General features: G+C 36.0%; 2 protein-coding genes across 2 annotated transcripts; one reads left to right on the forward strand and one right to left on the reverse strand.

Annotated features, from left to right (window-relative positions):
- Positions 1 to 1,125: 1,125 nt before the first annotated feature.
- LOC125201232 (serine/threonine-protein kinase BSK2-like) lies at positions 1,126 to 6,217 on the reverse strand. The gene is made up of 10 exons (XM_048099261.2): positions 5,838 to 6,217; positions 5,162 to 5,382; positions 4,469 to 4,604; positions 4,221 to 4,354; positions 3,603 to 3,708; positions 2,660 to 2,745; positions 2,209 to 2,394; positions 1,961 to 2,122; positions 1,703 to 1,816; positions 1,126 to 1,608 (listed from the first exon to the last, which is right to left on the reverse strand). The coding sequence occupies exons 1-10, from the start codon at positions 5,917 to 5,919 to the stop codon at positions 1,357 to 1,359; spliced, it is 1,479 nt and encodes a 492-aa protein (XP_047955218.1). The 5' UTR covers positions 5,920 to 6,217; the 3' UTR covers positions 1,126 to 1,356.
- Positions 6,218 to 8,144: 1,927 nt separating this feature from the next.
- LOC125201967 (uncharacterized) lies at positions 8,145 to 9,745 on the forward strand (the record flags this gene model as incomplete). Its single annotated transcript, XM_089063419.1, has 2 exons — positions 8,145 to 8,244; positions 9,244 to 9,745. Coding segments are annotated over 2 exons (381 nt in total), but the record flags the coding sequence as incomplete, so codon positions are not given.
- Positions 9,746 to 13,181: the final 3,436 nt, after the last annotated feature.

Below are 13,181 nucleotides of genomic sequence, written 5' to 3' on the forward strand. Positions count from 1 at the left end.
ATGCTGTAAAAAGAGTTGGCATTAAAATCAATTACTCCACGAATTTAATTATGAGATGAGAAGAGAGATATCAGATATATAAACGAGACAGTGGTTAAGGCGGCGTAAGACTTGGGAGATTGATATCTAAATTGTGAGAGGCAAAAATAGTCGTAGAGACATGATGTATGTTACCATTTTTTTTAGGATATCTCGCCTTTATCTCGAACTTATTAGCTATTTGAATTATGTCTTTTCAGTTAATATAATACGTAGTGGTGAAAATTTTCAGGATATCTCGCCTTATCTCAATTTATTAGCTATTTGAATTATGTCTTTTCAGTTAATATGATACGCAGTGGTGAAAGTACTGTCACACAATAATCTGGAATGTTCGATTTGCAAGATTATATCTCATAATTAAATATATTATGGTTGATCATGAGATTTCTTAATTCTAGATATCATATGATAATTATAATTATTCTCCTCTAACTAAAATAATTTCAAAACTTAATCTTAGATGGATGGTCGTACGTCGTGCCAACCGAACAACAACTTTGCATAGTATTTAATTTGAGCATTAAAACACCAATTGATACATAGATAAATATTGGTACTCATTTGATTGAAGTATATATAAAACATTTTAGTAGAATCAGCTACCCATTATTAACTCATCAATTTCTTGGTAGTTGGTACATTATTTGTGTTTGGGATTTAGTTTTCAATTGTATATCATTAACATGAGAAAAACTCAGACTTTGGGCTTCAAAAGCAAAAAAAGAAGTGTCTCATCAAATCACATAACACAAACACACACCAACTTTGAACACACCAAGAAATAAAACAATGAATGGATCATATTTCTTGAATCCATAAAATTTCTGAATATAGACAAATAGTATACACCATTATGTTTCCCACCACTATAACACAACTCACCTTTTCGCCTAACCTCTTGTCTCCAAGTTGTATGGTAGACACTCATTTCTGACTCACTTCGCATTTTCTCAATTTCATTTACATTATTAGTAATTTTTTTCAACAAAAATACTCCACATTTATGTTACATCAAATATTATAAAGTGGGAAAATGTGAAATTCTAGTGTACAGTATAATGGTAGTAAAGTTGAGACCAAACAAGATGCAAAATATTTCACATGTAGATACAAATTGCACCCACTAAAAACTAGGCCTCAATAGCTCATTTACACACATTTTCTCTCTGTAAATATCTCTTAAACATTTCATCGCCCAAATCTTGAACATCCTATTAAATCAAGTTTGGATTTTTTTTTTGATACATAAGAAACTGCTCAGAGCCAATCAGATTGGCGAGCTAGGCCAGGTGGATATGTGTGACATAACATAAACTAGTTGCGCCAGCTATTTAGCTTCTTGGCTTCGAAGGAGGCTCCGTCGTTGAGCATGTCTTGAGCATCCGTCTCCATCCCGAGCTTAGAAAGGGCTACAGCCTGCACGTAGAAGGCCGTTGGCCACTCGGGCAAGCAAACCTGAGCTTGCATAGCATCCCTCAGCGCCAACTCCGGCTGCCCTATCATCAAATACGAGAGGGCACGCCTCACAAACACCGTTCCAGATGGAACAGACATCATTGACACCAACTGCAGATTATCAAGTAGAATGAAATGAATGAATTAAACAAAGGCAGACAATTTAATAAGATGATATGTGAAACAGTGTTGAGGTCAGACGTACCTTGGAGTAGTAGTCAATTGCACCCTTGAAATCCTTATCTCTGAATGCTATATCGCCAAATTTCTTCGTGTTTAGCATATCTTGAACTTGCTGCGTCCATTCTTGGAATGAGAGCTTCACCAATTAAAAGTATGATGTAAGGAAGCATGTGGAAAAATTACACATGAGAACATAGAAAGGCACTGCCGGTTCAGTGTCAGACAATTATACGTTGCAGATTTGTCGATTCATTTCACTAGAATAATATGAACTGCTCACCTCATTTTCAGCACCCTCTTCGTCTTTATAGCCCGTTTTGAGCAGAATGTCATGTACAGCAGTGAGATCCATTCTCGCGCAAGCTTTCCCAAGAGGCGAGAGCATGGTAGGCAGAGTAACAGGGGTGGTCTTTGTCAAACCCATCAGCACATGAGATGCAGCCTAGAACATTAAGGGAGAAAGAATATGACGTGACTAAAATCAATGGAGAACTGATGCAGCTCTCAATCAGGAAACATAGTCGTTACCTCCTGCTTCTGAAGGGGCGTGACAGCAGTTAGTAAAAACTTGACTTCGGGTCTATCTTTGGCCTCATACTGAAGACACTTGGACGCAAGTTCCACCAATGCCGTAGCATCTTCATTAGCATATTGTCCTTCCAGAGATGAGTCCATCAGCAACAAAACATTTTTTCCTCTTATTAAATCCAAGGCCTGCAACAGGAGAACCATTAATCATCTAAAAAGGTGTAAAAGCAAAAAAAAAAATGTCACTTCTCATCATCAGCAGCTTCAGAAAAAAAATCACTAGGGTCTGATTCTTAATTCAGTGAGTGGAATTTGAATATGCATCGTAACATATGTGCACTATTGATTTCAGATTAAGCCATACGAACACTAACTATTAAAAGGTAAAGAAGAAATAGGCTGATACTCCTTTAAATATATAAGACAAGATAAGGTATGAAATGCACCATACATGGCTAGGCGGGATATGCTTTCCACTCAAGAGGTCCAGCAGAACAGTTCCGTAGCTGTATATCACACTTTCTGGGATAACCCTGCCTGAAGAAGTTAAAAGAACAGAGCAAGGAACGTGTCATTACATAGGGATAGATATCAAACAGAGACAACTTATGTGCATCTACAGAAACTTCTGGGATGGGATTTTTCACCATAAAGCTTGTAGCAAGAGAGCACAGTATTATCTTCAAGCAAAGGTTCAGAATGGAGTATGAAAGAATTACAGAAGTTGGTATTGGATTGACATATTGTGGTTACATGATTGTTACATGCACTAGCTTGCAAATCTATACAGGCAGCCAGTTTGCAAATGTTAACCCCAGTAGTATCTGTATGAACCAGTTTTCCATGTTACTAATAGTAAAAAATCATCTAAAATTCAGTTTCATAATTATCCTAGAGAACTAATCAACATACTGCAGAGAAATATCTAGGATGATAAGAAATTATGCGACAACCAATTATTATTTAGAAGAGTGAAACAGAACAGGACTCCATTCGTCTAAAGCTGTCGCCTACTAAATGTCATTTAGAACTACAGAAATTTACATCTTCCCAATGTCGAGATTAGAAGAATCTGAGATTCTTTTTTTCATTCATCTCCTTGGATGGCGATCGTGCAGCAAAGCTTTTAAAATAATTATTGAAGAAAACACAAAATCTTGAACCTCTTAAAGTAATGAGTTACAGATAAACCATGGCATGCCACAAGGCTCAAGGTGTGTAACTAATGACTTGGGAGGTTGGCTACTCTTAGCATGCGAGCCAAATGATAACTTTGATTAGTCAGTAACTTCCGACCAAGTCCACATACAAACTATTCTACAGAAAATCTGAAAAAACACATAGTCCAGGGAGACAGATTCTCAAATTTGAAAAGAAAAGGAAAATATAGGTACCCGTGCGCAAAAACTCAGGAGGAGTATAAGCTAGATTTGTGCTATAGCTCTTCCCATCCCTGCTGTTTTTCATCAATCCAAAACTGGATAACCTGGGGTCACCTTCCTGTATCATCCCAAGTTTGTTCAGTCAGTACGACAAAAACATTTCATTTTACAGTTACCTCTGACATAAAGGTATTATCTTATGATGCACCATGTTCACGACAAAGGAGGATACTGAAGGTTATCTGTATCTGGTATAGCTTCAAGTATTCTGAAGATTTAAGCACTTGAAAATAAGCAATTTCTTATTTTTAGATAAATAATTAAATTGCCACGCTATTAGAGAAGTAACAAAACATGTGCTATACTTAATTCTCTATTGCATTTTTCCATTCTTTCAAAGTATTGTTTCTAATTCCATATCAGAAGAAATATTGCTGAAAGATGAGATAGCAAATTCTAAGTATAGAATAGATATTCCTGATGAAAGACTAAGCTTCTGGAACAGATTGTTTCAATAAACCAGTATAAGAGGTCACAAAAGCAACACAATATTGAGAGCATGCATCGAGAGAGCAAGCAACACTTTGAGCAGGCTAAATCCTTTCACTTGACATATGTTTGCACAAGTACCTCATCGAAAAGAATTCTGTAAGCATTCAAATCGTGATAAATTTTTCGGTTTTCAGCGGTCAAGTGATCTAGAGCTTGTGCAATATGGTAAGCAACTCTAACGCGCATTTCCCATTGCAGAGGTTGTTTATCCCCTGCACAGAAACAAGAAAGTATACACTCAATTGAGTAGAGAAAAAAATTATTAGAGACACAACATGCTCTAAATCTTCACAAATACAAGAGACAAAAGTGAAGAATATCTGTACAATGAAAAAGATGCTTCGAGAGGGTATCATTGGGCATGAACTCAGCTACTAATAGGCGTTCATCTCCTTCGGCACAACATCCGATTAAATTCACCAGTCTCTTGTGTCTAACTTTCCCAACTCCAGCAGCTTCCGCCTGAAAATTTGTTGCATAAAGAGCACTATTAAATCTAAACAGTTTTTTGTTGTTTTAATCAAATAAACCTTTTGATATAAGATAAAGTAGAAGAAAAATAATAAGCAGGAACATTATGAGCCCCCAATTAGGCATGATTCGATTTGAGACAGTGATCCCCTCAAGTATTTTTAAAGAAGAATGAAGGCTTTTAGATTCACCTTTACCAGTAATTACAAATAAATTAACCAAAAGAAAGAGAAGAAGCAAATGCAAAACATCTCCTTGGGTAACCACAAAATTTAGAGGAAATTGATGAGAAATTACAACCATCTGGAAATCCCTGTTATAACAGATGCCTGCAGAGCATGGATACATACATGAATGCAAATCAGAACCAAATGCCTTTGAAAAATGTACATCAACCTTCTACAATTCAAAATGACATGGGCAATAAAATCAGTCAATCTAAAAATAACACCAGGAGATGATCCCATGATAATCAAGACATCAAAAAAGCAAGAAGCCTATGCAAAAAGAATAGAAAGCTTATTAGCATACAAAAGTGAAAAGCTCACCATAAACTGTCGGGCATCCGGCCATGACTGCTTTGAGAAGCGTTTGATCGCAACTAGGTGGTTGCTTCGGATCTTACCCCTATAAACAACATTTGGAGCCTTCTCTCCACTCTCAGAAACAATAAGCTCACTGCTAAAACCATTCGTTGCAGCCCGTAGTTCAGCAAGCCCAAATTCCTTAAATGCAGGCACTTGATCTGGATCTACTTGGTCCCCATTTGCTTCATCAGTATCCAATTATAATTTCAAAACAAAACCCCCAAAACTCACAGCAACATTACGCAAAGAAAAAACCCAATCACGAGAATACCTCTAAATTAACAATAATCGTTGCTTAAATTCAAGAAAGCTCTAAATTTAATCCTTAAAATGTAATTTAAGATGCATTGAAGTAATACAGACAAAATGCAAGGAACAAACAACACCAAATTGGCAACAAACCCTAAGGCAGTTAACCAATCAAACAGGCGTCTACCATGACAAAAACAAGCAAGCGATTAGAAAATTTCCCAAATTGGAATTAATAACGGAATATTAGATGTGCCATAGGTTTCGTAGCACTTTAGAAAACTAGCTCAATTAATCACTAAAAATCTCACGTGTGCAACAGCAAATCCATCCTAATAAAGCAATCAGCATGCACAGCGCAACACATTTAGTGAGAGAGGGAGAGTACCTAGATCTGGTTTAGAGTCGGGCTGCGACGGCTCTTGGTCAGGAGACTGGACATTGGCAGTTTTGGACTGCAAACAGCCCATCTTGAGCGTGCTCTCATTCAACCACTAACTCACTCTTTGATACAGAGGCGATGGGTTTCGAGAAAAGGGCTAAAAATTTGATCTTGATGAGTGGAAGCAAGAGCAAGAGGAGGAATTGAGGGCGATGATTGCAGCAGCAAGAGCGAGAGCGAGAGCAGTGAAGGGAGTCAGTGGGGAAGGGAGGCGTCACATGACATGATAAGTCGATGATTGGCACGTGAAGAGAGAGACGGGTAGAGTATGAGAGAGAGAGGTTTGGTTGTTTGTGCGTCAAAACTGTTGTTGCATTTTCATATTGCAGAAGCTGTGTGCTCATTATGTGTGAAAACAGTACTTTTTAGTGCGTGTGGGTTGGGGAAAAGGCGATAGTATTTTAAGCAAAAGAATTGCAAAGTGGGTAAAAAATTCATGTCACACCTTTATTTCCATATGTGGAGAATTCCAGTTTTATTTTTCAAATATCTGGAATTTCATCCCTATCATTTTATACCCCGTCTATTTTATTCAAAATAATTAAATTAAATTAAACATCTGAATAAGAATAGAGAAAGACATATTCTATTCTAAAAGAGAAAATATTTCTAAAAAGTGATGTGTTTTATCATGAGTAAGACAGAGAGAAATTCGGTCGCATTCACTTTAATGTACTTTCGTCGATAGAACTCGATACTTAATATGAATCACAAGTTGCGTTCGAGGACATATCAAGCCGGAAGTGACACCTCGTCCACCACTTGGTCTGGGATCCTTGGAAGGACAACGCCTCAGACCCGATCGGTTGGGAACCAGAAGCTCAACCATCCGGTGGCACGAGACTTGCAGGGCCATAGAGATGGACCCGACTAGGTGGGCTTTAATCGCCAAACCACTCGCCCAAGTAGAGGGTTATTTGAGCAATTTTCATAAATATCTTAAGTAAATGTATATGTATCCAATACTGTGTTGCTACTTAGTGGAGTTAATGTAGGTAAGTGTATTTAGTGAAAGTTGCCTTTGTCTTGGACTATTGTCTTCTTTCTTTAAGATAAGGTAGATTATATTAGGTTACAATAGGATTCTCTATTTCAATTATCTTTTATGACAGTATTAGTATAAGTTTTATGTGAGTAATGGAAATAAGTTTTCCTTCTAAATAAAGGTTAAAAATGACACTTCTAAAATTTGAATTGAAAAAGAAAAGGTTTATCCTCCAACCAATTCACAATTGATATATTTAAGATATTCGAGAAATCGGTTTGCACAATTAAATTCCAACTAAAAATGCAGCTAAGCTGAGTAAGTGAGATTAAATACTTGAACTACTTGGAAAATGACCTCTTCAATTCCACTATACTACTTGTCGATTCTTAGACAAGTGACTGTTTTTGCACATTACTATAAAGCAATTCTATGGTTATCTACAAAATATCAGTAGATCTGAATATAAATTTATTGAAGTATATTTTAGTACTAGATTCAAACCACACAAATGTTTGTAATCAATAGAAGCTTTATGTGGGAAAGTAATATCTCTTGGCGGTGCTAGATTGTGTAAATTATTGTTTTTTGTTTATCATGTCAATATTTATGAATTGTTATTTATCAGCAAAAACTTGTGAAGTGATTTTTATAAAATTGCTTGAGAAGTTTAATGAATAATTGGGCTATTGTAGGAACTTCGTAGTCCAATAGCATTACTATGCGTTTCTGGCCCAATTTCAAAAGTAGAGTAATTTCTATGTAATTACTGGACTTTTGAGAATTGATTGATAAAATAAGGTTCAAAATATTTTACAAGCTAGTAGTATAAAATAACTTTTAAAACTTATAAATTTCTCTCCCTGACTAAAGTTTTTATAGTCTAAATCAAAATTCCATTTCTAGCTTATATAAGCTCAATTATACAAACATTTTCACAACTCGGTGTTTAAGACATTACATCTTATAATATTTCACAATGCATCATCGTTTACATAATAATGAGAGATTTTATCGTTTTGGATCATCGTATATTTAATTTATATTTTTATTTTTGATAGAAGGACCATCAAACTCACTCATAGTCTATTATAAAATTATTATATAAAAATAAGACTTAGCATTTAATCTTTTTTTTCACTTACTTTCTTTCGTAAAAGTTAAACAATTATCAATATTCAATAATGTTTAATAACTACTCCATATCAATCCATAATCTGAATTGGGCCAATCCGATGTCTCTAATTTAACCGTCATTTTCCATGTGACGAAATTCGGTTTTATTAAATCAAAATCAAAACCATTCGAGCCGCCATCGTTTATCTGCTTCGACACCAACCAAAGATTCATCCATCCATACACAAGCAAGCAGGTTATAGTTTATAATCTTTTATGCAGAAGGAGTAGTTATTGTTGAATGTTTCCGAGAATTTTGGTTATTGGTTGACTTGGCTGCGACGGTGCCGTTATTCTGTTTGGCTTATTGTTTTCTCATCTTCAAAATTTCAGATTTAAGTCAATTTTATACGTTGTGTAATCTAAAATTGCTTTTTTCTAGGAACAAGAGGTAGTTGTTAATTTGGCTCTGTTGCATCTAATAATTACGATTCTCAATTAATTTTAGCGTTTAATTCATTTTTGGAAGAGTTTTTTTGTAGATAGGTTGCCGATACCCTTGTCTCTATATGTGATTGAGCGATATACTATGGCGGTGTTCGGTTTCCTAGATAAAATATTACCAAAGATATAATCTAGGATTGAGTTATGGGATTATTTTACTTGGAGGGGTTGGGTATGACTAATTATCCCATGATCATCCAACTAGGATTGAGTTGTGTGAGTTGTGGGATTGAATCTCATAAACCGAGCACACTACATATTTAGTCCTGAGATACAATCTTGCAAAGCGAACATCCCCTATATGATTGAACGACATACTTGTCGTTTTTGTATGAACTTATTCCTTTCTAAGTTAGATTAGTATTGAATAAAGGATTGTTAAGCAATCATAATCTACTGCAGGCACTATCTGATGCCTTGTAACAAAATCATTGCTATGGTGAAACTAAGTTAAGATAAAAACAGACACTATGCATATAAAGTTTTATATACATTTGCAGACAATGGTAGATTTTGAAAGTTTCTGCACATTTTTATCAACACCATTGCTTGAGATTTTGAGTGGCAAATGCTGCGTGAATCATGATACTATTCATCCTTGTTCCGGTTATGGGACCTGAAAATTTATTGCTTATTTTTGTATGTCAAGTGAACTACGTTCTGCTTGTTTACCAAGTAGCACTACTGCACTACACGTTCAGGTTTAAGTTTTCAGATTTTCTTGATCTTCATGTTTTCAAATTCAAGACGTTGGCATGACAGGGATTAGAATACTAACAATGGATAAGAAAGAATCTGGGGAGAAGGCCTCTGAGGATGCGACTCGTGAGTCACTAATTGCAATTTCATATGGAGCACCAGATCTAACTGCTAAAATGTCACCTAAAAGTAAAGCAGAGGAGAATGTAGTCAAACCTCATAGGCATGATGAAGATGAGATATATAGGTCTAAGTTGATGTCCATATCATCTTCACCATCTTCAAATATGAAAGTCCAACCAGTCCTGCCCGGGCAACCTCATCCTTAGCCTGGACAACAGACACGACTGAATTTAATCCCTTACTGCAGGGGGCTTCAGTGTATTTAACGCTTTATTAAACTGTTACCATTTTAAGACTGCCATGGTGATAGATATACTGTCTCATGTTTAAAATCTTTATACTGTAAAATTATTCAGACATGTACACTGCATAAGTAGGCAGTGGCAATGGCAGCCATCGCTGCAAAAATGTTGTCTTTTGGCTTCTACTCCTACTGCAGTCATACTTTCAAACTTCTAGTCACGAATAAGTTTTGTTTGTGCCTTCCATCAATTTCCAATGGATTTATCTGTGAGAATCCAGTCGGAGAAAATAAAAGATCGTTTCGGTGATAAACCAAATATAGGGTCATGTATGTCCAAAATCATTTATGAAATGTTTCACATGTCTGTGAGCTCTATACCTTAGACCTCTAATCTGATTCTGATTTTCTCCTAGATGTATTTTTTATTCAATACTGGTGAAGCCATGGGCGTCGCGATTAATGTGAAAATCTCACTGCACTTAGGATTATAAATATATTGTTTTGCTATCGCCGACCTTTAGCAGCTCATTTACGTGTTAAGTGTTGTCCATGACCAGCTGGCAATATCGTATTTTGTGCTACATGAATATGTAACTAGTAATTTTCAGGTTATAGGAGAGTCATCGTCTAGTCTCATGCGATGCTTGTTTTCTTTTCGAGAATGTTCATATGGTGATTCCTTGGTCAAGCCTGAAACTTAACATGGCTGGAGTTCTTTTACTACCTTGATCAGAAACTGCCTCAATCTGCAAATAAGATGAAGCATCAATTTCAAGTGATTAAAGGCCACATTGAAGGGTCTATTTGTTTTTTGAGAGCTTTCAGCTTGAGTGCTATTGAGTCTGGTGTCTAAGTCTTGAATGACTAATTTTCAGTTCATGCCACAGTCATCGTGTAGTCTTCTTTTGCGGATGAAGATTTTCCATACACAACTTTCAGTTCCTCTTCTTTTTGAGACGGCGTGTTGTATATCTTCCTTTCCTCAAATACTGCAAGTGAGCATCTCTTCTATCTCTTGTTGATTATTGCAATTTGATTGTATCCCTGGTAACTTTTGATTGATGCCATCTCTTCACTGCACCTGCTAGCCATATTTTCACATCTTATCCTTCTGTCATAGTTGTCTTTAGCTCTTAAAATTTTTACTTGACTTCCTTGTTCCTTGTGATTGTGAACCCTGAGTTATTGTTTGTTAACTGTTTATATAAAATTGTAATGGCTGTCTTTTTGGTATATTCGGAACTAATCTTTTTACAACTTGCGAGTGCTAATTTAAGTAGCGTAGGTGATTCTTGCTTGAATTTATTTTTGATTTTGAATTTTTGAGTATAGGTTAACTTAGATGCTCAGTGACAGGAAATGATGGTGTTGCATTATTGTCTCTACTCTGTTGGTCTGTGTCGACATAGCGTTTGATCTCGTACAGTCCTTGTTTTTTACCGTTTAAGCTGATATAGTCAGGCACTATAGTGGCTTTGTTCCCGGTGTACATGATAATTGACTCGATTTTCAGAGAGTTCATGTTATATTATGCTTTTTGTGCTCTAGGGTGACCCACACTACAACAGTTGCTAACTTTTATTTTGATATCTTTCCTATCAAGAACAGCATAATCTAAAATGGGGAGTGAATTCAAGAAAAACACTGACATCATTCTTGTTTGGGCACTTGTAGAGGTCAAAAGTTGCAATATTTCCATTCTTGAAAAGTGTGGGATGTGAAAAACCATTAAAAATCTATGTATTTGTAGTTGACAATTTTTTATAGATATGCCACAGAATTCGGTGCTTGATAAAAAAGAAGTGATTTGTGTCGAAAAAGGGCCACACTGGTAGGGTTTAAGGTTTCTGGGTCGCAGACAACATCAAGCATATTCCCAACTTGTTCCCCACCATGCATGTGAAGTTAAGTTGATTCATGCCATTTTCTCACAGCCAACTTGTAATTTCATTTTTTATAAATAAAATATTTTAGCTCCTTGATGAACCAAGTAAATTTAAATGTTATTTTAGATTTGTGCAAATATGAAATTTTCGGCTTGTATATGTGCTCTGTGTGTGTATGTGTTGTGTGTGTGTGTGTAGTGAATAATGTGTTTATTGTAACTTATAGTTATTACGTATGTGTACAGTGTGTGTATAGTGTGTTTATGTGTAACTTATTTATTAACAATTCATTGTGAATTGTGGCAGTCTGAATCTTATCATTAAACGCAAACTAGCAATATTTCAGATTTTGATCGAGATGAAGACATGTTATAGGATGTTGAAGTTGAAGAACTACATCCTACATTAACGGAGACCGAAATAAAATTGAACCAAAAAAAACAGAAAACCAGAGCTAGAATATACTCCCTCTATCCCTCTGTAGTTGAGTAATATTCCGTTTTGGGTTGTTTCATTGTAGTTGAGTTATTTCCTTTTCTGGCAAAAAATACTCTACTCTCTCTTCATCTCTCTATTTTTTTCCTTTCTACTTTATTCTCCTTTTACTTTACTCATTTAAAATAATTTTTCTTAAATCCCGTGCCGAAAAGAAATGCCTCTACTACACAAGGACGAAAGGAGTACAAAAGTCTTGGTTAAAGAGGGAGATCATTAGTAGAACGATCAAAAGCCAAATGTAACCTATGTTCGAGATATATTGCGGCTGATCCAAACAAGCCTGGCACATCACCATTGTGGAAACATTGTACAACATGCGTGAAGAAGCATGAATTAAACGAGTCTCAGACAGTGCTTAACTCGGACGAGTCAGGATCCTTGGTAAGCGGGAAAATTCAACCAAGACCATTTCTGAGGTTAAGATGCTTATCCTTGACAAGCTACCTTTTAGATGTGTTAAGCGAGAAGTATTTATGAAAGATGCTCAACCATTGTTCAAAATCTCGAGCAGACATAGGATTGTGTGAAGATGTATTTGACACTAAAGATGTATCTGAGGAATTCTTTGGGTTATAAGGCATGTGAAGAGTGTTACTTATAACTGATAGTTGGACTGACTGCAATAACACAAACTTTATTTATGTCACAACGCATTGCATCGATAGCTCAATCTCCACAAAAAAATCATTGGCTTTTCAAAGATCAATAGTCATAAAGGTGAAGATCTTGCTTTTGCAATCGCTACCTTTATCGATGCAATGATAGATCTTTGAACTTTGAGAAACCAATGGTTTTTTGTGCATATTCCATGAGCTATCGATGCAAAGCACTGGGACACAAATAAAGTTTGTGTTATTGCAGCCGGTCCAACTATCAGTTGTAAGTGACACTCTTCCCATTTCTTTTAACCCGAAGAAATTCCTCAGATACTTCTGTGTTAAGTACATCTTCACACAATCCTCTCTGATAGTATCTCTGCTCGGGATCTGAACAATGGTTGAGCTTCTTTTGTAAATAGGATAAAACCTTCTCGCTCAACACATCTAAAAGGTAGCTCGTCAAGGATAAGCATCTTAACCAATGCTTCCCTTAAATGGTCTTGGTTGAATTTCCGGCTTCCAAGCATGTTGTACAGTGTTTCCACAATGGTGATGTGCATGCTTGTTTGGTTTAGCCACAATATATCTCGAACATCGGTTATATTTGGCTTTTGGTCGTTCTACTGAATGCTCTCC

Source organism: Salvia hispanica, chromosome 2 (assembly GCF_029641045.1).
Source record: "Salvia hispanica isolate PSC_SH4W2 chromosome 2, Shi_PSC_v1, whole genome shotgun sequence".
NCBI classification, from domain to species: Eukaryota; Viridiplantae; Streptophyta; class Magnoliopsida; order Lamiales; family Lamiaceae; genus Salvia; species Salvia hispanica.

Excerpts from the sequence above, each read along its gene's own strand:
- LOC125201232 (XM_048099261.2), bottom strand. The coding sequence starts at position 5,919 with ATGGGCTGTTTGCAGTCCAAAACTGCCAATGTCCAGTCTCCTGACCAA. Across the intron at positions 2,395-2,659 it reads AGCATATCCCGCCTAGCCAT|GCCTTGGATTTAATAAGAGG; the intron begins GTATGGTGCATT and ends CTCCTGTTGCAG. Across the intron at positions 2,123-2,208 it reads CGCCCCTTCAGAAGCAGGAG|GCTGCATCTCATGTGCTGAT; the intron begins GTAACGACTATG and ends TTAATGTTCTAG.